This window comes from Hippoglossus hippoglossus, chromosome 15 (assembly GCF_009819705.1).
Source record: "Hippoglossus hippoglossus isolate fHipHip1 chromosome 15, fHipHip1.pri, whole genome shotgun sequence".
NCBI classification, from domain to species: Eukaryota; Metazoa; Chordata; class Actinopteri; order Pleuronectiformes; family Pleuronectidae; genus Hippoglossus; species Hippoglossus hippoglossus.
The window spans coordinates 18,434,159-18,454,582 of record NC_047165.1 but is presented as its reverse complement, the minus strand read 5'-3'; the positions used below and the strand labels follow the sequence as shown (position 1 = coordinate 18,454,582).

Genomic DNA, 20,424 nt, shown 5'->3' with positions numbered 1-20,424 from the left:
ATATTGTGAAAGATAAAAAACACATTTCTATTAAATATAAATGTTTAAATGAAACCATCTTGTTTGTCTGTGAAGAGGAAACTGTGATCGGAGGTCATGAACGAGGCTTGGGAAACGGGATCAAGGCCGGATATGGAACATGCTACTGCTACTCAGAAAGATGTTTCTGTGAGAAGGAAGATATTGTGGGTGAGTCGTCATTAATCACACGAGACAAGTGAAAGATTGTCTCCCCGAGGTGCTGTGTCATGTCATCTGAAACAGAAATTGATGGCTGCTTTTCTTGAAAAATGACACAACATCCTCTCCTCCAGACGCGATATGCGACGACATGTGTAAAACCATCATCGCCACCTCTCTGCTGCTCTCCTTCGTCGTCTCCATCCTCCTCTCCTCATACTTCATTCACCGGTATCACAAGAACTCGCCCAAGCCGCCAATCGCCTCCGCGGAAATGACATTCCGTCGGCCAGCTCAGGCCTATCCCATCAGCTTCCCTGCGAACAACTTACGCCGGGGCTCTCAGGATTCCATTGAGCCTGACAACTTTAAAATACCCGTGAGCTGCTTCTTTCAACACATGGACTCTTTCTTCTTTTTACATTGTGTGTTGGAACATTTGAGAAATGCTGTGTTGTTTCAACAGGAGGATCCAAAGTGGGAGTTTCCTCGTAAAAACCTTGTACTGGGCAAGACTTTAGGAGAAGGAGAGTTTGGGAAAGTGGTCAAGGCAACAGCGTTCAGGCTGAAAGGAAAAGCAGGTTACACCACTGTGGCTGTGAAAATGCTTAAAGGTAAGACGAGCCAGGCAATGACCAGACAAGCCTGGAAGTAGCATTGATATATGAGGAATGAATGTCTGGAGGGATGAATGGTTTCATCATTACAGTCCCTGCTTTTCCTCCGTAACAGAGAACGCCTCACACAGTGAGCTGCGTGACCTGCTGTCAGAATTCACTTTACTGAAGCAAGTCAACCACCCGCACGTCATAAAGATGTATGGAGCGTGCAGCCAGGAAGGTAAGGCCTCAGTCCTCCATCCTGCCGTGCTCTCTCGGTGCATGTGTGTTGCACATGGAGTCTTGAGTGCTGCGTTTCTCTGAATAGGTCCATTGTATCTGATCGTGGAGTATGCCAAGTACGGGTCGCTCCGCAACTTCCTGCGCGAGAGTCGGAAAGTTGGCCCGAGCTACATGGGCAGGGACGCCAACCGAAACTCCAGCTACCTGGAGAACCCGGACGACAGGGCTCTGACCATGGGGGACCTGATCTCATTTGCATGGCAGATCTCCAGAGGCATGCAGTACCTGGCTGAAATGAAGGTACATGATAAACGATAATAAGTTGCAAAATGCACAGTATGTGTGCTCACTGCTGGAAATTTACCACTGAAAACATATGAAATGATACATTTTGGTATTATTATGGTAGCAGTCAAATACAAATACCAGAGAAGTTGAAATAGCAGCTGGAATGGAAGAAGTTTGTGTTTCCATTCAAGTGACTGAAGCTGAAATATCAATTTAAATGAAATTACTGAGAGGCTTTGACGATTCAGTTGAAGTTTGAGCTCTGAAAACGAGAGAGATGAATTAAGTCGAAATGAGCGTTTCTGTGCGACAGCTTGTTCACAGGGACCTCGCAGCACGAAACGTCCTGGTAGCTGAGGGAAGGAAGATGAAGATCTCAGACTTTGGCCTTTCCAGAGACGTGTACGAAGAGGACTCATATGTTAAGAGGAGCAAGGTGAAGAAGAGACAGTAAAGTACATTTGGGTTTATATACAACAATCTTTTCAATGACAAATAACAACGTTGTTTTTTGTGTTTTTCCAGGGTCGTATTCCTGTTAAATGGATGGCAATAGAATCCTTGTTTGATCACATTTACACAACGCAAAGTGATGTGTGAGTATAAACATCATTTAAAACATAAGTTTGACATATTGGAAAATATTGTTTTATTGATAAATATGAAGATGATTAACCTTTGAACTTTGCATAAAAACTGGAAATAGGAAGATGTACTTCAGGCACATGTATGGTTCTGTCAGCTTGGAGTTGCAGCAGCTTATGAGAAACTGTCTTTTAGGATTAATAATCAAGTTGATAGATATAGTTTTAAAAGGCACAAGTTCCTAAGTCACAATTCAAAGCCCTTGAAACGTCTCACAAACAGGAGCCAGAGAAAAGTGTATTCTTTATATACAGTATATATTTCTTTTTCAACTTTTTTTTCTTTTTTCTTTGGTGCATACGTGCATGGATATAAATATATATTATCTTCCCCATAATGTATTGCTTAAGTTACGGTTATTATTTAAATATGAAATACAGTGTTAATCATAAAAAAAGACTGGAAATAGGAGGAGGAAACACTAAACCTAGCTCTGTTCTAAGGTAATAGGATCTTCTTGCCAAGCTATGCTAACTGACTCCTGACTGTAGCTTCATATATAATAGATAACTCTTGACAATTGAGTATCAATCTTCCAGCTTTAAATAGTCTTATACTCTTGTGTTTTCTTCCCAGCTGGTCCTTCGGTGTGCTGCTGTGGGAGATAGTGACACTTGGAGGAAATCCGTACCCAGGCATCGCCCCCGAACGCCTCTTTAACCTCCTCAAGACCGGCTACAGAATGGAGAGACCAGAGAACTGCTCAGAAGAAATGTGAGCTCCACTCTGTGTTACTCTACATCATCTCCTTATTTTTTGCCAAGCGCACTAACACCGCCCAGCCTTTAGCACATGTTGATGTGGAAAATGATTCAGTTGGGAGGATTGAATTTCACCCTTTTCACCAACTGTGACATTTTTTCCCCTCTGCAGGTACAACCTCATGCTCCGCTGCTGGAAACAAGAGTCAGAGAAGAGGCAAACATTCTCAGACATCAGCAAGGAGCTTGAAAAGATGATGGTGAAAAGTCGGGTATGATGATGCTGCACACAATACATTATAATAAGTTATTCATAATCTTCCACAGAGAGGAAGAAGCAAGGGGAGGATATTAATCAGCTGGTTTCCGTGCATTACAGGCACATTCAGTGATGCATCTTACAGTCAGACGTTAGAGTTTTTACCTTCCCACTCCTTCTGAATGAGCAGTATATCATTTCTGCTGGACAACATGTGGTACCGGCTCGCTGTGTAGAGTCACAAACACACAGATACATGCTGCGCCTGCTTCACTGGATGATCTGTCACTCTTCCCAAGTGCTTTAGATACCATAATTAGTGTTCGAGGAGCAATCCTCAAATGTGGCCTTGCACAGCATAATCACAGAGTCAGGCTAAATATAGAGCATTTAAGGACAAGCGAGCGCAGATGTGCCACAATGCAGCAGGGAAGTTCTTCACTGTTATCAGAGAGAGGCAGCGGACACGTCACTGGGTGTAAGTTTCTGCAGTAACGTCCGCAGGGCCTTGCAGCCAGTGCATGTGTCCGACCTCAAACATGAGCACACACACAGCCTTTATAGCGTGCCGTGTCCCATCTCCTCCCTTAATCAGCCTAATCACGCCCTCATCTGCTCTTGTCAGGATTACCTGGACCTGGCGGCGTCCACGCCAGCCGACGCCCTGCTGTACGACGACGCCCTCTCTGAAGAGGACACACCACTAGTGGACTGTAATAACGCCCCTCTCCCTCGAACCCTCCCCTCCACATGGATTGAAAACAAGCTCTATGGTAGAATCTCCCACGCATTTACTAGATTTTAGAAACAGGACACATGACACAATCTCTCTTTTTGGCAAGTTGTGATTGGCTTTTTCCATAGTCAAGTGTGTGTGACTGTGTTCTAGGCATGCCTTCTGCTGATTAATGCTGACATATCTCCCATTTCATCGTAAATGTGAGGCTCAGTAAAGAAAAAAGATCTTTGTGTCTTGACTTTTTTTGTTTTATTTGGACCTGCTTCTAATGTACATGAATGCTGACCAAAAATAGTACATTTGTAAATATTGAATATATACCCTTCATTCTTATTTATACGGCTCATATTCATAATCATGCTTCATCCGCATTTCATTTGTACATAGTTAAATTTTTTTCATTCCATCACATTCCATCATGTTATTTGTTGACATTGGAAGAAACAGTGTGTGACATTTGAAACAGGTCCTCTCTGAATCAATCACTCACTGTGGTTTGAATTCCAGATTGTCTTAAATTTCCTGACTTCCTAATGTATAATAGCCATTAATCTAAAGTGACTGACACAATGTTGAACACACAAAACAGTAAGGCTTTTGAACGCAACTCTTAAGTGCATCTGCATTTCTCAACAGAAAGACAATTATAGGTCAAACACAGGAACATAAGCAACATTACAGCCTTGATATGTGACAAAAACACCAGTAAACTATAAATCACATGATCTTTAACTTAACGTAGTGCACATAAAGCCATAACCTTTCCCCTCTGAGGGTCAAATGAGGACTCGATCCCGACCGGACCACTGCAGAGTTTGATTCGAGAGCCTTACTGTCTGCACGCTGTTCATCTTTCACTGAGTGCAGAAAAATGATATGTTCTCGTTTTTAGGCATGTCATACCCGAACTGGCCTGAGAAGAGCCCGGTACCGCTCAACAGACATGATGCCACTAATCCAGTCTTTACAAGATATGCCAATGATAGTGTTTATGCAAACTGGATGGCTTTGCCTTCACCCGCAAAAGCTGTGGACAAGCTTGATAGCTAAAGACAAACCGACTCTGTAGAAAAGATGACTAATTGGTAGATGTATATATTTCTATAAGACTGTATATATATATGCGATCTGATGCTAAAGTTGGTTCCCTTTTATTTCTGTTGCATGGGTATTCGAGATTTAAAAACTGAGGTCTTTTTGCTGCAAAACTGGCTGGATCAACATAGACCATGCTCCATTCTGCTCTTCAGTATGTTAATTATTACCTCATGGGTCATGTTGGCCAAGTTGTATCACTGCATGACTAGTGTACCAGATTGTATGTCAGTGTCAATGTCTTTTTAAGTGCCTGTGCCGCTTCTACAATAGCCTGCAATTGTTAATGTGCGACTGTGAAGATCTTACTCCAGCCCAGGAATTAAAGGGGACGTCTTTACCATCAACCTGTTGTAGACAGCTGGTGATTGACTGAGGGGACAAGGGAACAAAAGCAAAATGCTGACCTTGTTCTGAAAATGTAAAGTTTCTACTGTAGGAGGATCGTGCTCCTCAAAAAATGTCAAAGACCCATTTTGTGTTTCCCCCACAAGATGTTTCAAAGCTGTTGTTGCCAAAGAAAAGTAACACAGAGATGTTCAGTGAACGGTTTTCTTGCTTTAGTTTTTTATGATATTGTTTTTTACATGAAAAATATCAACTAGTGAGAGCTTCTCCAGTGTCAGGTCGTGAGACTTCATGTCGATTGTAACCATGTCCTCTGTCAGACTACAGTTAAATTTTTGATTCACTGTAATCACAGTCTTTGTGGAAAAACCATGATTATGTAAACTAAGGAGTGTTATCATTGTTATGTTGTTATTATTTGATTATGTTACATTAATAATAAACATAAAAAATGTGCAGTATGTCTGTTCAGCTCATATCTCTGAGAATAGTCAGCTTCTGTCTGTGGTTATAACGCTAATAACGTTTATTCAATCAACAAAATGCAACTTATGATTATTATTTTAATAACATTACAATATAGCATCTGTTTACTTCCAGACATGATTTGTTCATTGTACTGTTTGCTAAAGTGTTGCTATTTATTTGTATTTATTTGCAGTTGTGATCTGGAAATTTGTCTGCAGAAGCCAAATAATACAAATACAGAATAATACAAATTAAATTATTTGACATTTCCACTGAGTCTAAACTCTGATCCACTCTGGTTTTGGCTGAAAGTAAAGATCTGATATTGAAAAGCTGAAAAGGAGTGAGAGTTAGAGATTTGCATTTAAGAATAATTACAGTCATTTAAGCTTAATATTAAAATATTTTTGTTATATCTGGTTACGTTTTGAATAAAGAAGTCTGAAGTATGTTATCTCTGATGTAAAAACTGGATTTCAGGATTGTAGGATTCACATAGTATGAACTATTCATGAGTATTATACCCGTCATCCCTTCCTCATTCGTCTCTTACATGATCAGGATGTAATACTCATGTTCCAGCAACAGGTAACATTTAAACTCTCTTATTTTTACAGCACTGAATCTGACGTTTGACTCTTTTGTGACTGAAGCACTTAAACAGTATCTGTCCGTAAAGAATAAAGAAACTTGTTTAAATCATTGAGTAAAATAGTTCTGTGACAGACTGGTGACGTGTCCATGGTATCTTGTGTTTTCCATACAATACATGCTGGGATGGAGGCCCCAGACACCTTCCAGATTTAATGGAAAATGAATAAAGCAAATTAACAAAAGGATACCTAAAATAGAGGCTGAAGAGGGCATTTCCTGGTTTTCTTTATGCACCACAGTAATAATAGATCCCATGTTTGCACATAAAACAAGTGATCTGTCTCCTGCTACAGTCCACGTCAGCAGTAACGCAATAGATAATGTTTCACCACAGGCAAGAAGTTTGTTTTACCTGTTGGGGAAATAAAGAGGAAAACAGAACAGAGCAAAGAAAAAGTAGTTACGTAATTATTAAGTTGTTCTCAAAAATATAATATTCAAATCATATTTAAAGCTAAATACAAATTGTTTGTACATATTGGTATACAACATTAATTAAGTAAATGCAATGTGAATAGGTACAAATAAAAAATACGGAAATAAATAAATAGTAAGTAAATTATTATGTAATTTATAGGTAAAAAGATAATGAGTAAAATAAAATAAATGATAATCAAGTAAAGAAAATAGATAATGAATAAAATTAAATAAATGGTAAATAAATACAATTAATATATGTTAAAATAGCAAAATAAAATAAATAGAAAGTAAATGACAATGAAGAAAATAATAAGTAAATAGAATAAATCGATAATAAATACAATTAAGTTAAATAAGTAGATACTAATCCAAATAAAATACATATTAAAACAAAATAATAATAATTATGTCAATAATCAAGTCATGATTATGAACAAGGTTATTTACCATGTTTGATGACGACATTCCTTCCCAACATCCCATTGGGTACTTTTTGACCGGAAGTAGACTACGACCCACTCTGGTCTCTGCTCCGTGGCATCTGCACCACAAGCTGCTGCCGCCGCTGGTTTCCGCGCTGAGCTGCTGCTGTGAGCCCACACAGGGACGGACACACACAGGAACATGTGAGTTATTGTTTTTATGGCCGCTCTAATTCACCAACGGGCCGCAAAACAACCGACAAATAACATGAAAGCGAAGTGTAGCTCCTAACATCGCTAAGCTAGCTGCTGAACCGTGGCCATATCCGGCTCGGGTCCTTCAAAATAAGAGTTCACGACATGTAGGAGATGAGGATTTCCAGAGGGACGGTGTGATAAAGATTACACAGTTGACATTTCACGCATCAGCCTGTGAAGTACTTACAATGACCGCAATTGTGGATGTGACAAACCGTGTGTGTTGAGTATAAACCTCACTGTGTGTAGTTGTCCTTCACATGATAAATGACGACCGAGATGTTCAATCAGGCTTCATTTCCTACAATAACCACAAACATGTGGGTTGTTTAATAATCCAGGAACAGTGATGTTCATCTGATGATGTGTAAAGTTTAGTAGAGTTTACAGCCGTCACACACACACAGGATACGTTCATACCAGTGTGGTGGTATCACTGTGAGAGTTTACTGTGGGTTTTAACCAGCGATGCATTCATCTTTGTCCTTGTTCTTGACTGCAAACAAATAAGGCAAAGCTGTAACCTGTAAATCATTGCCTGTAAATGTCTGAGTTATGACAAGCAGGAGTTTTCATGTGAAATCTTCTCTGCGTATGTTACACACACAGTAAGCTGTGTGGCTTTAAAAGTGACCAAGCCACAGAGATGACTGTTTTAAAGTCAGTAAGCAGAAGTTCTCCAGCGCAGTTCAGTCCAAACATCAACTCCAGTGTGTTACAGACATGGTGCATGGCTGTGCTCTGTTTCTCTCATGGATTGAATTCTGCAGAACTTTAACCTTTAAGTTCACGTCTGTCTCTGTTTACATGACTACTTGGGGAGAAAATTGACTTGTTGCAAAATACAGTATAACTTCTTTTATAGAGTTGTGAAGGTATTCTGCATTAAAACAGCCTAACAAGCTTTTCTTAAAGTGCAGGTTTTGTTACTGGCTCTTCCCTTTTAAACTGCTTAAAACCTTTTGATCAAGCAGAATTGCTCTTTGGTACATATTTATATGCAGTAGTTGGGATCTCACAAATATCTAATCCCAAGCTTTTAAAAGTATTTTATATTTGCTTTTTCTGGCCAGTTAATATTGGAACAACACCTGGAGTTCTGTATGTGTTTTGGCTTTAAACTCTTCTTTTCCAGTGGGAAACAAAATGTAGCGTCAATTAAACCAGCGCGGTCACTATTTAACTCGAAAAATGGATCTGGATTTCAATGAAAAATTGCTTTCTCTGTTGCTGTCAATCTACAAAGAAATGGTTTGTTAACTACCTTAGGTGTTTGAAATATTCGAGTAATGCTTTCCAACTCTGGCACCTTAGACTCAGAGCCCTGCTGGTTTTCATTACTGATGTCTGAGGCTGATTTACACCTGTGAGCTCAGGTGAAGTCTGCTGGTGCCAGGACAGAAGAGAACACCATTACTCAATGTGCTGAGGCCTGGAGCTGTAGGTTTGTGTGACCTTCATGGAACAACAGTGCCCAGTATGTGGTGGTATGAAGTGTAAAAGCCCCAGACCTCCAGATTCTTATTTGGATCTGTACCAAATTGCACACACTCTTGAATATCAGACCCCTAAACATGTCTGATTTCTTTCATCAAGATCCATGAATTATTCTTTCAGAAATCAACAGAAGTGATGAAAAACTCTATCTTACAAAGTTAATGAAAGTGAATAAGAAAGTCTGTACAACTAATTTTAATGGGTTTTTCCTTGGGTCATGTCCCACCCCTCCACAAGAGTTCATGGAAATCAGTTGAGTAGTTTTTGCGTAATCCTACAAACTAACAAACATCCAAACAAACAAATACAGATAAAAACTTAGCCTCCTTGATGGAGGTAATAAAAACATTATCATCAGGAAAGCTATCCTGAATACTGTGGCAGTTTTTCTCCTCATGTTACATTCTTCTATTCTACCTGTGTCCCCTTGGCTTTTTGCAGTCAGTTAACTAGATCTTGCACTTGCCTGCACTCCTGAGATCTTACTTTTTTTTTTATCACATTCTTTCTTTTCTATTTTCATGCATTTTTTAAATTTTATTTTATTTCTTATTTTATTTCTTTCCTTTTCTTTTAAAATGTTCTTATGTCTTCTTAAAATCTCTTCTCTTTTCAATTTTAATTAAATTTAAAAAAAAAATTATCTTCATCTATATTGTATGTGAAGCACTTTGAGCTGCATTTCTTGTATGAAAGGTGCTATACAAATAAAATAATAATAATTCTTCTTCTTCTTATTATTATTATTATTATTAATTGTGCAGCTGTTTTGGGGCGTGTGGTGCCTTTATTTTGAAGAGGAAACAGTTTAACCGGAAGTCATTGTTATTATCTTGCCGGTTGTTAATCTCGCCCACCTCCTCTGTACTGTTGTTTCGCTGAGAGCTAGTCGCTGTGTGCTAACGAGGACAGTCCGGGTGAAGCTAATTCTGCATGTGTGTGTTTCTGGGATTGAATCTTTAAAACGTGTAAAGATTTGAACATGTTGTTACAGACACATATTTATTTATTGATTGAATGGAATTGTCAGTGGCAGGTTGCTTAATTGCAAAGGTGGAGTGAATGGGAACACAGTGTTAAATCACTAAGTGTTATTGTCTGATTTTCTGCTGATCTCCACTGTCTTACTGTGATTGGTTTTGTCAGGTGATCATCTCATGGATTAACACAGGACTAATGTATGAGGATTCACTGGAGCCCAGAGCCAGGACCTTCACAATAAAACAACATCAATGGATCTCCAGATCTCTAAGAGGCTGTGCTCAAGCATGTCGTAAGTAATGTGATCTGCGGAAAAAGGGAATGCAGACTTATCAACTATAGCTTGTATGTGAGCGTGATGGCCAGGCGGGGGTTGCCGCTCCAGGGCCGCGTCCGCTGGCTCTTCCTGGGGCTCTTCCTGCTGCTGGTGCTGCTGCTGTTTGCATACCTGCTGGAGTGCACCCCTCCAGCAGACGTCAGCCTGGCACTGCCTGGCCTAGGAGAGACCTACAGCAAGGAGTATTACCAGGCCCTACTGCAGGAGCAGGAGGAGCGCCACTTAAACCGCGCCGCCAGCCTCAAGCGCCAGATCGCCCAACTCAAGCAGGAGCTGCAGGAAATGAGCGAGAAGCTGAAGCTCCTGCAGGACAAGAAGGAGCTCCCTGGGGTGCAGGGCCTGGCAGAGACTAAGGACCAAGAGCCAGGAGATCTGCTGGAGTACCTGCACTCTCAGATCGACAAGGCCGAGGTCAACACGGGGGCACGCCTGCCCAGCGAGTACGCCCTGGTGCCCTTTGAGAGTTTCACCTCGTCCAAGGTGTATCAGCTGGAGATGGGGCTGACGCGACACCCGGAGGAGAAACCTGTACGCAAAGACCGCCGGGACGAGCTGGTGGAGGTCATTGAGGCCGCACTGGACATCATCAACAACCCTGACGAGGAGGACGGCGTGGAGGACGACATGCCGATGCAGAGACAAATGTACACAGAGGTTCACTTTACTGAGGGTAAGACACACGCACTACCTGACTCAAGACAGATGACTGAAGCTGAGGTGTTCTCTCTGGGAAGTATTGTTCTTTATTTTATTTTCTTTGACAGGACTGTACAGGACAGAGCGAGACAAAGGGACGCTTTACGAGCTCTTCTTCTCCAAAGAGGATTCCAGCAGTTTCCGTCACGTCACGCTCTTCAGGCCTTTTGGTCCTTTAATGAAAGTCAGGAGCACATCTGTAGAAACATCAGGAATGATAATTAACATCATTGTGCCACTGTCGGGCAGATTAGAAACCTTCTCTCAGTTCTTGCACAACTTCAGGTGAGAATGAATCCCTCCCCATCAGCCTGGCGTGATCCAGCACGTTCAGGTTGAATTTGCATTCATGCATGATGACCTGATTTTCGACTTTTCCTGTGAAATGAGATGCAACAATATCACAAACATTATGTACCTCTGTAAGATTGGCGCACCGTTCATCTTACCATCCTCTCAGAGGATTTACATTAACACACATGTTACTTTATCAAGTGGTAATCGCTAAAACCGTTTTAGGACCACTGAACCATTATTAAGTTATGTTATCTGAATTTATAAACAAGCCATCACATAACCTTATCTGACTTGTTATATTAAATATTGAGCTTATAAGGTTCACAATCATCATTTTGCAAAGGGCACATTTAGTATATCCTCACTTCAGAGGATGAGCCACCGCTATGTCCCACCAATGCCGTTCTGTTGCAGGCATACACTGGTATCTGCTTTTTACCAGGACTGGCTTATTTAAACCATATATATTCATTTATGGAGTATAATGAATTTATTGAATGTAATTAATTTACACAATATACCATATATATATATTGTATGTGTTCTAATCGAGGGTTGACGAGCTGTCTTTCCCATTTTGGATTCATCTGTGTGGAGCAGAGAGCAGAAAAACACGCACGTGTGAGCTGATCCGTGCGTATCAGGCGATCCGTGAACACACATTTAACAATCTGTAAATAAACAAAGAATGCCAAAAAAAAGGATAACAGACATTTGTATGCACAGGAAGCTGTTTGAAAGCAAATAGAAGTCTGTGAAGTTGAAGTTAAAATCTGTACTTAAAATGTTGATATGTATTCCGTTTGTGATGTGAGCACAAAACTGTTTTACATGAGCACAAATTACTTGATATTTGTGTGTGGATTTGAACACACATTTGTGAGTACCCAAAGTTACACACAATTCATTGATTGCATTGGCAAATCTTATTTTTCATTTGGAGATCATGTGACCATTTTGACCATTTCTCCATATTACAGTGCTCTTACAGTAAATAATTAGACTAATGTATAAAACGTGTTTTCAGGGAGGTGTGCATACAGCAGGACAGACGAGTACATCTCACTGTGGTGTATTTTGGGCAGGGTGGTCTTCAGGAGGCAACGTCGTCTTTGGAAAAAATGTCAAGGTTTGTCGCCTCACGAGAACAAGCTTTTCATGATGTGCTTCTTTTTATGCATAACAATTAAATGGACATTTAAATATCGCCAGGGAGGAGAACTTCTCCAATTACACTCTGATCCCCGTGGACGAGGAGTTTTCACGAGGTCGGGGTCTGGACATCGGAGCCCACGCCTGGAAGAAAGGCGACGTCTTGATGTTTTTTTGTGACGTGGACATCCATTTCACACTGGAGTTCCTGTACACCTGTCGTCTCCACACTGCTCCGAGTAGGTTTTTATAATATTGGTCCTCACATTCATTACATTTATTGTCTTTTGTGTTCAGGTTGAGTGAAGCTGAATGTGTTTCTGTGTTGTAGACAAGAAAGTCTTTTATCCAGTGGTGTTCAGTCTGTACAACCCTGCCATAGTCTATGGAAATTTGGAGCTGGCTCCACCTCATGAACTCCAACTGGTGAGGACTGAACGTTCACATTATCTCTGATGTGTGTAGAATGATGAGAAAGTTAAATTCTGTCATTTTCAAATGTTTGTTTAAGTGATCGTTTCTTTTCAAACAGATTCACAAAAAGGATGCTGGATTCTGGAGAGACTTTGGGTTTGGAATGACGTGTCAGTATCGCTCAGATTTCCTAAATATTGGTGAGCACTGATCATTTCTCAACACTCAACAGTAGAATCATGATCAGCTTTTGAGTAATTTAACGTTTTTGCAAATCTTCCTGCAGGAGGGTTTGATCTGGAGGTGAAAGGCTGGGGTGTGGAAGACGTCCATTTGTACAGGAAGTATCTCCGGAGCGACCTGATAGTGATCCGAACGCCGGTGTCCGGCCTCTTCCACATGTGGCACGAGAAGCAGTGTGCGGACGAGCTGACGCCCGAGCAGTACCGCATGTGCATCCAGTCCAAAGCCATGAACGAGGCCTCCCACCCCCACCTCGGCATGCTGGTTTTCCGTGAGGAGATCGAGGCTCATCTTCGCAAGCAGGCCTTCAAGACGCAGAGCAAAACGCAGGACTGAGCGAACCTCTAACGAACCCAACGTCATTCCAGTGTTAAAGACGGAGGTGACGACACAGACGCGTCACGGCAAAGACATGTTTACATTGATCCTTCTGCGTTTCACCGCACAGTTGTAGACAAATGAATGTACAGAGATGATCAAATTTATAACATGGTACAAGTCTTTTTGAAGAGTTACAGCAGCTTCAAGAGTACATGATTAAACCAACGATATTAAACCTGCTGGAGGAAAAGCTACACACGTTCAATGAGTAATAGATCTCTTGGATTTAAGCTTTTGTTGCTTTTTACATTTCATTTCAATTAGCATGCAGTTGTTAAAGGAGACATATTATACTCTCATTCAGGTTTGTCGTTTTAATTTGGGTTATAAAAGGTTTACTTGCTCTTATATTGACTCATCACTGTTCTCATACTGTCCATTGCTTCAGCTCCTCTTTTCAGTTCTGTCTGAAACGCTTTTGATTGGTCAGACCCTTCCAGAGCATGAAGGAAATGTCAGCCTCTGCTTTCTCTTTCCTGGCATTGTTAGGGGGCGGGGCTAACCCCTAGGCATTGTCACATGACATCATGATGAGGAAGTATCTTTTTGAGGGGAGACGACCTTTGACCTGCACAAAAAAAAACTACATAGAGTAACAGACAAGAGGAGAGAGAACTGAAAAAACACAATATGTCTCCTTAAACATGGTACACAAACTTCTCATTAATTCATCCTACGTGGTTCAAACGCAGCACCTGATGTTCAGCAGGTTTCTTCACCATGTTGATTTTCTCTGCGGCTGAAAATGACGTCAGAAAAAAAGATGTCCGCTGTTTTAGATGATTTGTGTTTTCCAAGAAAACATGCCAGCTGTCACGGGTTCGAGTGGAAAGGAAAAATTTGTGATATCTTAATTAAATAAAATTTCCTTTGAATCTCAAGTTTTAGATAAAACCAATCTTCCACTTAACACAGTGTTGTATGAGCAGTTGTAAATGGAGCCATATTGTTCTGTTCGTAGTTAATATGTATTAATATATATACAGGTTGTCTCAGACTGACAATGAGATAAAAAAGGGACCTTTTTTCTTTGTGTTTTTTGAATGTGACGTGTCAGTCACTATCTTCCTTTCGTGTGTCATCATGGGATCAGTAGAACAAAGATGCATGCTGATTAACTAGTTTGAGAACCAGGGGCACAGATCTGCTCACAGCATGCAGCACTTTGATTTTTCAGGACCGTCGACCAGTGTTATTGTCCATTCATTTCAGCCCAGTGAGCGTCACTTGCAGCTCTATGATTTTAATACTGGACTGCGATCGAATGTTACAGCCACTCTTGTACATACTTTTCTAACACTTTTGTTTCATACATGTGACTTGAATACATTTGTATTTACCTACACGCTTTAAGAGACAGGAAATGACTGTTTGAGTCTGTGCCGACGGCTGTAGGCTCTTTCTTTTTTATTCCATTTAATGATGAGGGAGGATGTTTACAGCTGAAAGGTTCAATCACAGAGCACAGCTGTCAGACAAGGGCTTTATTTTCCTCATAAAGAAAGCAGGTCATTCTCACATCTCATCCTGTACTGTAATTATTTTTAAATCAATGTCTTTGCAGATATTACAGCTTTTTGTAGATAGTCTTAAAAGTCTCCTCGTCCTGCAGGAGAAACATTACATGTCTTCCTCTCAGCAGTACACAACGATCCAAACAGCAAGAACGTTGTGCAAGGGAATGATTTATTGACATTTTGGCCATGAAATAAAACATACAGAAGGCTGCAGTAACTGCTGCTGTGTCATTTCTGCTGTTGGCATTTGATTTAATTCACATTTTCAGTAAACTTGACCCATTCTATAATTTATACTATAAAAATGTAATATCAAACTTGTCAAGTGTCTGAAACTACCAGCTCATTCGTATATATTTCTTAATTTAAGACAAATGGTATAATACAATTGTATTATTCATCTGCATACAATTAACTACATGAATAGAAAATAAAAGAGGAAAGATTTGAGAAAGAATCAAAATCCCGGAGAACTGACATGAAATCAACCTAATGAGAGTTTGAGACAGGCTTCTTTTCATCTCAGGTACTTCATGTTAATGTATGAGTTGTTCTGGATGGATCCCCATGGTGTTGTAGATCTCTTTGAGGATGAGCAGAGCAGTGTCTTCAGATTGCCTGGAAAATAAGAAGGGGGTTACTGTAGAAGCTTCACCCTCATCTGCTAAAAGGTGAAGTGGTTGAGCTACAGATGCAAGTGGGAATCTGCCATTGTGGAATTTATGTAAGGCCTTTAATTTGAAAAAAAAAAAACACATTCAGTGTTGAGAAATAAAATCAGTAGAACTATACAGAAATGTGATTATTTAAAACACATCCTACATTATCTGTTAAAGTCTGACCAATTGCAATTTGGAAGATTGCTGCAAGAAATAATTATTGTTACCTCCACCAAGGAGGTTTTGTTTTTACTCCTGTCCGTTTGTTTGTTTGTGGCAAGATTACGCAAAAACAACTAAACACATTTTCACAAAACTTGGGGGAAGGATGTGGTATAGTAGTATTAGTAGCCATTAAATTTTGGTGCAGATCCAGGAATTTTGTATCACTTTCTTTAACATAGCAAGAGAGAGTTTTTCAACATTTTCACTGTTTTTCAAGAAAATGATTCATGGATCTTGATGAAAACAATCAGGCAAAATTAGGTAAAAGATGTGTGGAATGTGGGGCAGCTTTATTCAATTTAAGGCTGTCATTCTAGTAAATAAAATTAATCATTTGATCTATAAAACATTAAATAACGGTCACTGTTTCCCAAAGCCCAATGTGATGTCTTCAAATGACTTGTTTTCTCAGACTGTTACAAACCCAAACATATTTATATTACTTAAACGTAAGACAGGAAAAGCAGCAAATTCTCAAATTTCACAAAATCAATAAACTTTTTGCTTAAAAAAGTATTTGTATGATTTATACTTCATCATAGAGTGGCTGATTAATTTCTTTGTCAATCAACAAAATTTCAAATCAACAAATCATTTTGGTTTCAATTGAAGGAACTTCTCGTTTTAAATCTTTTTTAAACATGTGCAGTGTTAAAAAGCCAGAATGAAATAGGGAGCTCTGTACCAGTAGCAGAGATGACTCTGGAGGGCAAACAGGTACTCGTTGAAACTCTCGATGGGCTTCTCCTGCAGCACGTAGTCGATGCGATTCCCTCCGTTCAACATCCCGATCTTCACCTGAGGCTCCTCTTCTCTCTGAGGCTCAGGGATCTCTGTGATCTTGTTCTCTGTGGGAAATCAGAATCGACTCATAAATCTCGAAATAATACAGAAATCACTTACACTGAAGAGTCACGAATCAGAGAAACTCACCCTCCTCCGCTTGCTTCTCCTGTTCTTCAATCTGATTTGCCACCATGGCCAGCTCGGCCTGAAGCTGGGCAGACGAGGTGTGAGCGCGAGCGAAGTCATTGAGCGTCTGCCAGGCGCTCCTCAGGGAGGTGATGAAACCATGCTTCAGGTCTGAGCCCATCCTGGTGAGACTCTCCTTCAGCTCTGAAACACAGAGATCCACAACTTGACCAATCTGCATGGAGACATTTGCTCAGTCACGAGCCTTTATAAAATATGCAAAAGTGACAAAGGTTATTACTTTAATTTTATTTGAGTTATTTGACTTGTCTACAAACTGATACAACAGCGGCTTCTCTTCCTTTTCTTCATGTTTAAATTTTAGACAAGTGAAACTTCATTTAGTCCTTCAGCTTAAGTAAAACCCTGTCTTTTTTGCCATTGTATTGTGCAACAGCTAATGTAAGAATAGATTCTTTGTATTTCATCACCTCTCAACTTAGGACACCCCACCCACAAGAGGCAGAGAGGACTGAACTGAGGACGCCACTACATGAAGAACATTTACTAACTCTTGTTAACTCAATTTAGGTTCTTAAGAACTTGTGTAAGTCGCCAAGCTTTAAGTGTTCACTTATTACATAAGACTTTAATTCACTTGAAGCATATTAAATATGTTATCAGCATTAAGACAACAGTAGTCAAGTAATCTGGGACGATAAATGAGCGAGTGCCGTACCGAGATGAAGCCTCTTCCTTCCTTTGTGATGAGGGATCAAAACAGGCTTCAAGTCCAGGTCTGGTATGATCAAGGGCTCGATCCTGTAGGCCACAGGGTCCAACTAAAAGAGGAATGATTAGAGGGTAAAACATTAAGTGACATTGATGACGTGCCTCCGCCAAAGAGGTTATGTATTCGCTGTGTCTGGTTTATTGTTTGTTTGTGAGCAGAATTACACAAAAACTACTTAATAGGTTTCCATAAAACTTCATTTTAACAGTGTAAGATCGGGCATTTTTCACCAATCAACCAAGGGAATAATGCATAGATCTTGATGAAAGAAATCAGTCTATGAGTGTGCATAATTTGGTGCTGTTTGATTGAATTTAAGGGACTGTTAGGCCTTGGCAGTGGTATAGGATCTATTGAGTGCCATTCTAGTTTGATCTGTATTTTCATGCACACCAATTATCATTTGGGCAAGTAGGGTTTAGAGGAAATTGCTTATATTTATGTGTCAATAATACTTGGTAAAAAACTCATATGAAACCGACTAAAGAATTATAGAGTTGATTGAATTGACTGAATAAATGCCTTTGCACAATCAAGAACGACAAAAGCATGCTTCAAGTCAAGTGGGGGAATAACTTTTGAATATCTCCGGTTTCATTAGCAGTGATTCCTTCTTTCAGGATGAACAGGTTAGAGGAGCAGCGTACCGGATGGTAAATATTGAAGAATCCCTTGCACGTGGGCAGCTGGTACGACTCCTCGATGGTCTCCAGTCCTCGGACTGTCAGGAACATGCCAATCGGAGAACCCAAAGCGAAGAAATTCATTGGCTCAAAGTCAAGACCACGGTAGACCACTGACACCTGCAGAACAAAAAAATCTGTGAAGTAATTGCTAAATTAAAAAGATCTTTACAAACATCACCTCTCATTGTGTTTTGAAGTCACTTTTACCTGTCCAGTACCAACTTCAAAGTAATTGTAGTTGACATGGATGGAGGAGACCGTGTTGCCAACAGGAAGCTTCTGCACAGCTGCATCAGGGAGAGCTTCAGCTGCTGGAGGCGGTGCCACAACCTGAATGAGCTCTTTGACTTCTGCTTTCTTCTCCTTGGCTGCCTGACGTGCAGCCTGCGTACGTAAAAGCATGATAGAGATGAATAAAGAGCACGTCAGCAGTGCTATGACCACTGGTTAACAAGCCACACACACACACACACACACACACACACACACACACACACACACACACACACACACACACACACACACACACACACACACACACACACACACACACACACACACACACACACACACACACACACACACACACACACACACACACACAGGAGAACAACTTGCCTGCTTGTTCAGTCTTTCTTTGACAAACTTGGCGATCTTTTTCCTGGGGCCCAGTGGGATTCCCATCTCCTTCAGGTCCTCAACAGTGCACATGAGCTGAGAGAAAGGGACAATATAAACTCTATCATTTTATCTTATGATAATTATGTGAAGTGTAACATGAGAAAAACAGCATTAGTTCTTACCAGACTTTTAATTATCAGCTTTCAAAATGTCCCTCCATGACAAACCAGTGTTTCTAATGTTATCTTACTTTTAAAATACATTTTCAAAATACATCACTTGGACTTGTTTTTGAAAAAAGAAGTCTTTATAACAAGGGAAAAAAAGGGGTTTTAAATCTTACAAAAGATTCACTGTCAATCTTCTCCTCGTCAAAGGTGCCCATGTAATCGGACAGGCCCAGATTTTCCAGCATAGTAGAAAGATCTTCACACTCCTCTTCGTCTTCTTTGGCCTCCTCTTCTACAGCCGGAGGAGCGACTGCATTACTTTCCTGTGTAACAGGGGCTGCCACCTGATAAGAGAAGCAGAACTTACAATGATATTATTGCTCCATTATGTACATTCGGAAGCCAAAGATCTGAAAATGTTTATGATCAATTATGACAAGCATCACATTCAGTGGGTAAATAACTAGACTTCTATAATAGAAGATGTGTTCCTGTGTTTAGTTGTTAAATTCAATTAACTGTTGTATGACCTGTTTGGCGTCTCCATTAGAAGTGTGCATGACTGGCATGGCTGCTGCCAGAGAGCCATCCTTCTGATTAGAAAGCAGGTCGAAGAGAATCAGTGAACCTGCAAGAACAAAAATCAGAACCACCTTGTAGAAACAGAGGAGAAACAGAAAGAGCAGAGTGATGAGGCTACTGAACTGGTTTGGTACCTAAACTGTGTCCAGACACTGATATTCCTCCTCTGTAGTCTGGGTTCCTCATCAGGAACAGAGCATAAAGTCTATTAATCTCAAGGGCAACTGTGTCCATGATGGTCTGGCAGTACGTGGGACTGTTGTAGAACAGCACGTCTAATAAAGTCTCATTCGTAAAGTGACGTAACCGTCCAGTGCTGGGCAGGGTGATCTTCTTTATCCTCCTAAAAAGAGAAAAGTCGGTTTAAGGGTCAGTCTGGTTATAGTCTGTGTGTTCTTATTGTTAAAAGAAATCCTCTAACAAGTGTTATCTGTGTTAGTGCCACCAAAACACCTCTGTTCTCTAACAGCTATTAAAAACAAATCAGTGAGTTACATTGTTGTTCTAGCTGACATAATCCGTCAGGACCATAAACACACTTTAGTTTATTTTAATCAATTTGAGTTAAAGTATTCAAAGAACCAAAAGCATTGATGGTTTTCAATGGATTTGGTCGTCAGTCCTTCCATAAAACTGATGTTCTGCTCAACAATAATGGATAACTGACTTTGAATTTCTGGACTTAATGGATTCTGATGGACTGTTTATTGTCCTGATATTTCAGATTTATAAGATTTCCTTGTTCTGTTAAGATTAAAAAAAAACACAGTCCATGTAAACCTAACTCTCCTCACCTGTCCACCCCGGTGGCGTCTCCGTGCAGAGCCGTGTGCCACTGGACAGGTAGGAACTCCACCCTGCTGATGGCGTGCTCATCCACCGACTTCTTAAAGTGGCTGTGCAGCAGCTTCAGTGACACGCTGCGGAAGTCGTCCACTGAAA

General features: G+C 40.4%; 4 protein-coding genes across 6 annotated transcripts in view; 3 read left to right on the top strand and 1 right to left on the bottom strand.

The window, feature by feature from the left end:
- The window catches only part of ret (ret proto-oncogene receptor tyrosine kinase), a 21,921-nt gene extending 15,657 nt beyond the window's left edge, over window positions 1-6,264 (top strand). Inside the window, exons 10-20 of one of the 2 annotated variants that reach the window (XM_034609182.1) lie at window positions 76-189; window positions 315-559; window positions 647-794; window positions 913-1,020; window positions 1,108-1,322; window positions 1,624-1,746; window positions 1,836-1,906; window positions 2,532-2,669; window positions 2,829-2,928; window positions 3,541-3,688; window positions 4,547-6,264. In XM_034609182.1, coding sequence (XP_034465073.1) covers window positions 76-189; window positions 315-559; window positions 647-794; window positions 913-1,020; window positions 1,108-1,322; window positions 1,624-1,746; window positions 1,836-1,906; window positions 2,532-2,669; window positions 2,829-2,928; window positions 3,541-3,688; window positions 4,547-4,704 — 1,568 coding nt within the window. In that variant the 3' untranslated portion in view covers window positions 4,705-6,264. Of the gene's footprint in view, window positions 1-75; window positions 190-314; window positions 560-646; window positions 795-912; window positions 1,021-1,107; window positions 1,323-1,623; window positions 1,747-1,835; window positions 1,907-2,531; window positions 2,670-2,828; window positions 2,929-3,540 lie in introns of both variants that reach the window. The other variant, XM_034609183.1, reaches the window with a different exon arrangement.
- mcmbp (minichromosome maintenance complex binding protein) overlaps window positions 5,436-20,424 on the top strand; it is a 27,823-nt gene continuing 12,834 nt past the window's right edge. Inside the window, exons 1-2 of the mRNA XM_034609187.1 lie at window positions 5,436-5,442; window positions 7,743-7,746. The gene's annotated coding sequence lies outside the window, so the exon portion shown is untranslated. The remainder of the gene's footprint in view (window positions 5,443-7,742; window positions 7,747-20,424) is intronic.
- Window positions 7,125-15,051, top strand: csgalnact2 (chondroitin sulfate N-acetylgalactosaminyltransferase 2). 2 transcript variants are annotated; one of them, XM_034609191.1, is made up of 8 exons: window positions 7,125-7,265; window positions 9,963-10,804; window positions 10,899-11,115; window positions 12,155-12,256; window positions 12,340-12,518; window positions 12,611-12,705; window positions 12,812-12,893; window positions 12,980-15,051. In XM_034609191.1, the coding sequence occupies exons 2-8, from the start codon at window positions 10,156-10,158 to the stop codon at window positions 13,270-13,272; spliced, it is 1,617 nt and encodes a 538-aa protein (XP_034465082.1). In that variant the 5' UTR covers window positions 7,125-7,265; window positions 9,963-10,155; the 3' UTR covers window positions 13,273-15,051. The 2 variants fall into 2 exon arrangements, with proteins under 2 accessions (XP_034465082.1, XP_034465083.1); XM_034609192.1 differs by lacking the exon at window positions 7,125-7,265 and adding an exon at window positions 9,684-9,733 and having other exon boundaries at window positions 12,980-13,272.
- Window positions 14,051-20,424, bottom strand: part of sec23ip (SEC23 interacting protein) — an 11,925-nt gene continuing 5,551 nt past the window's right edge. The window contains exons 8-18 of the mRNA XM_034609184.1: window positions 20,277-20,418; window positions 19,617-19,825; window positions 19,431-19,528; window positions 19,074-19,244; window positions 18,728-18,823; window positions 18,317-18,493; window positions 18,071-18,226; window positions 17,370-17,472; window positions 16,652-16,834; window positions 16,404-16,566; window positions 14,051-15,452 (exon numbers count right to left, since the gene is read on the bottom strand). Of these exons, the coding sequence (XP_034465075.1) occupies window positions 15,371-15,452; window positions 16,404-16,566; window positions 16,652-16,834; window positions 17,370-17,472; window positions 18,071-18,226; window positions 18,317-18,493; window positions 18,728-18,823; window positions 19,074-19,244; window positions 19,431-19,528; window positions 19,617-19,825; window positions 20,277-20,418 (1,580 nt within the window). The 3' untranslated portion in view covers window positions 14,051-15,370. The remainder of the gene's footprint in view (window positions 15,453-16,403; window positions 16,567-16,651; window positions 16,835-17,369; window positions 17,473-18,070; window positions 18,227-18,316; window positions 18,494-18,727; window positions 18,824-19,073; window positions 19,245-19,430; window positions 19,529-19,616; window positions 19,826-20,276; window positions 20,419-20,424) is intronic.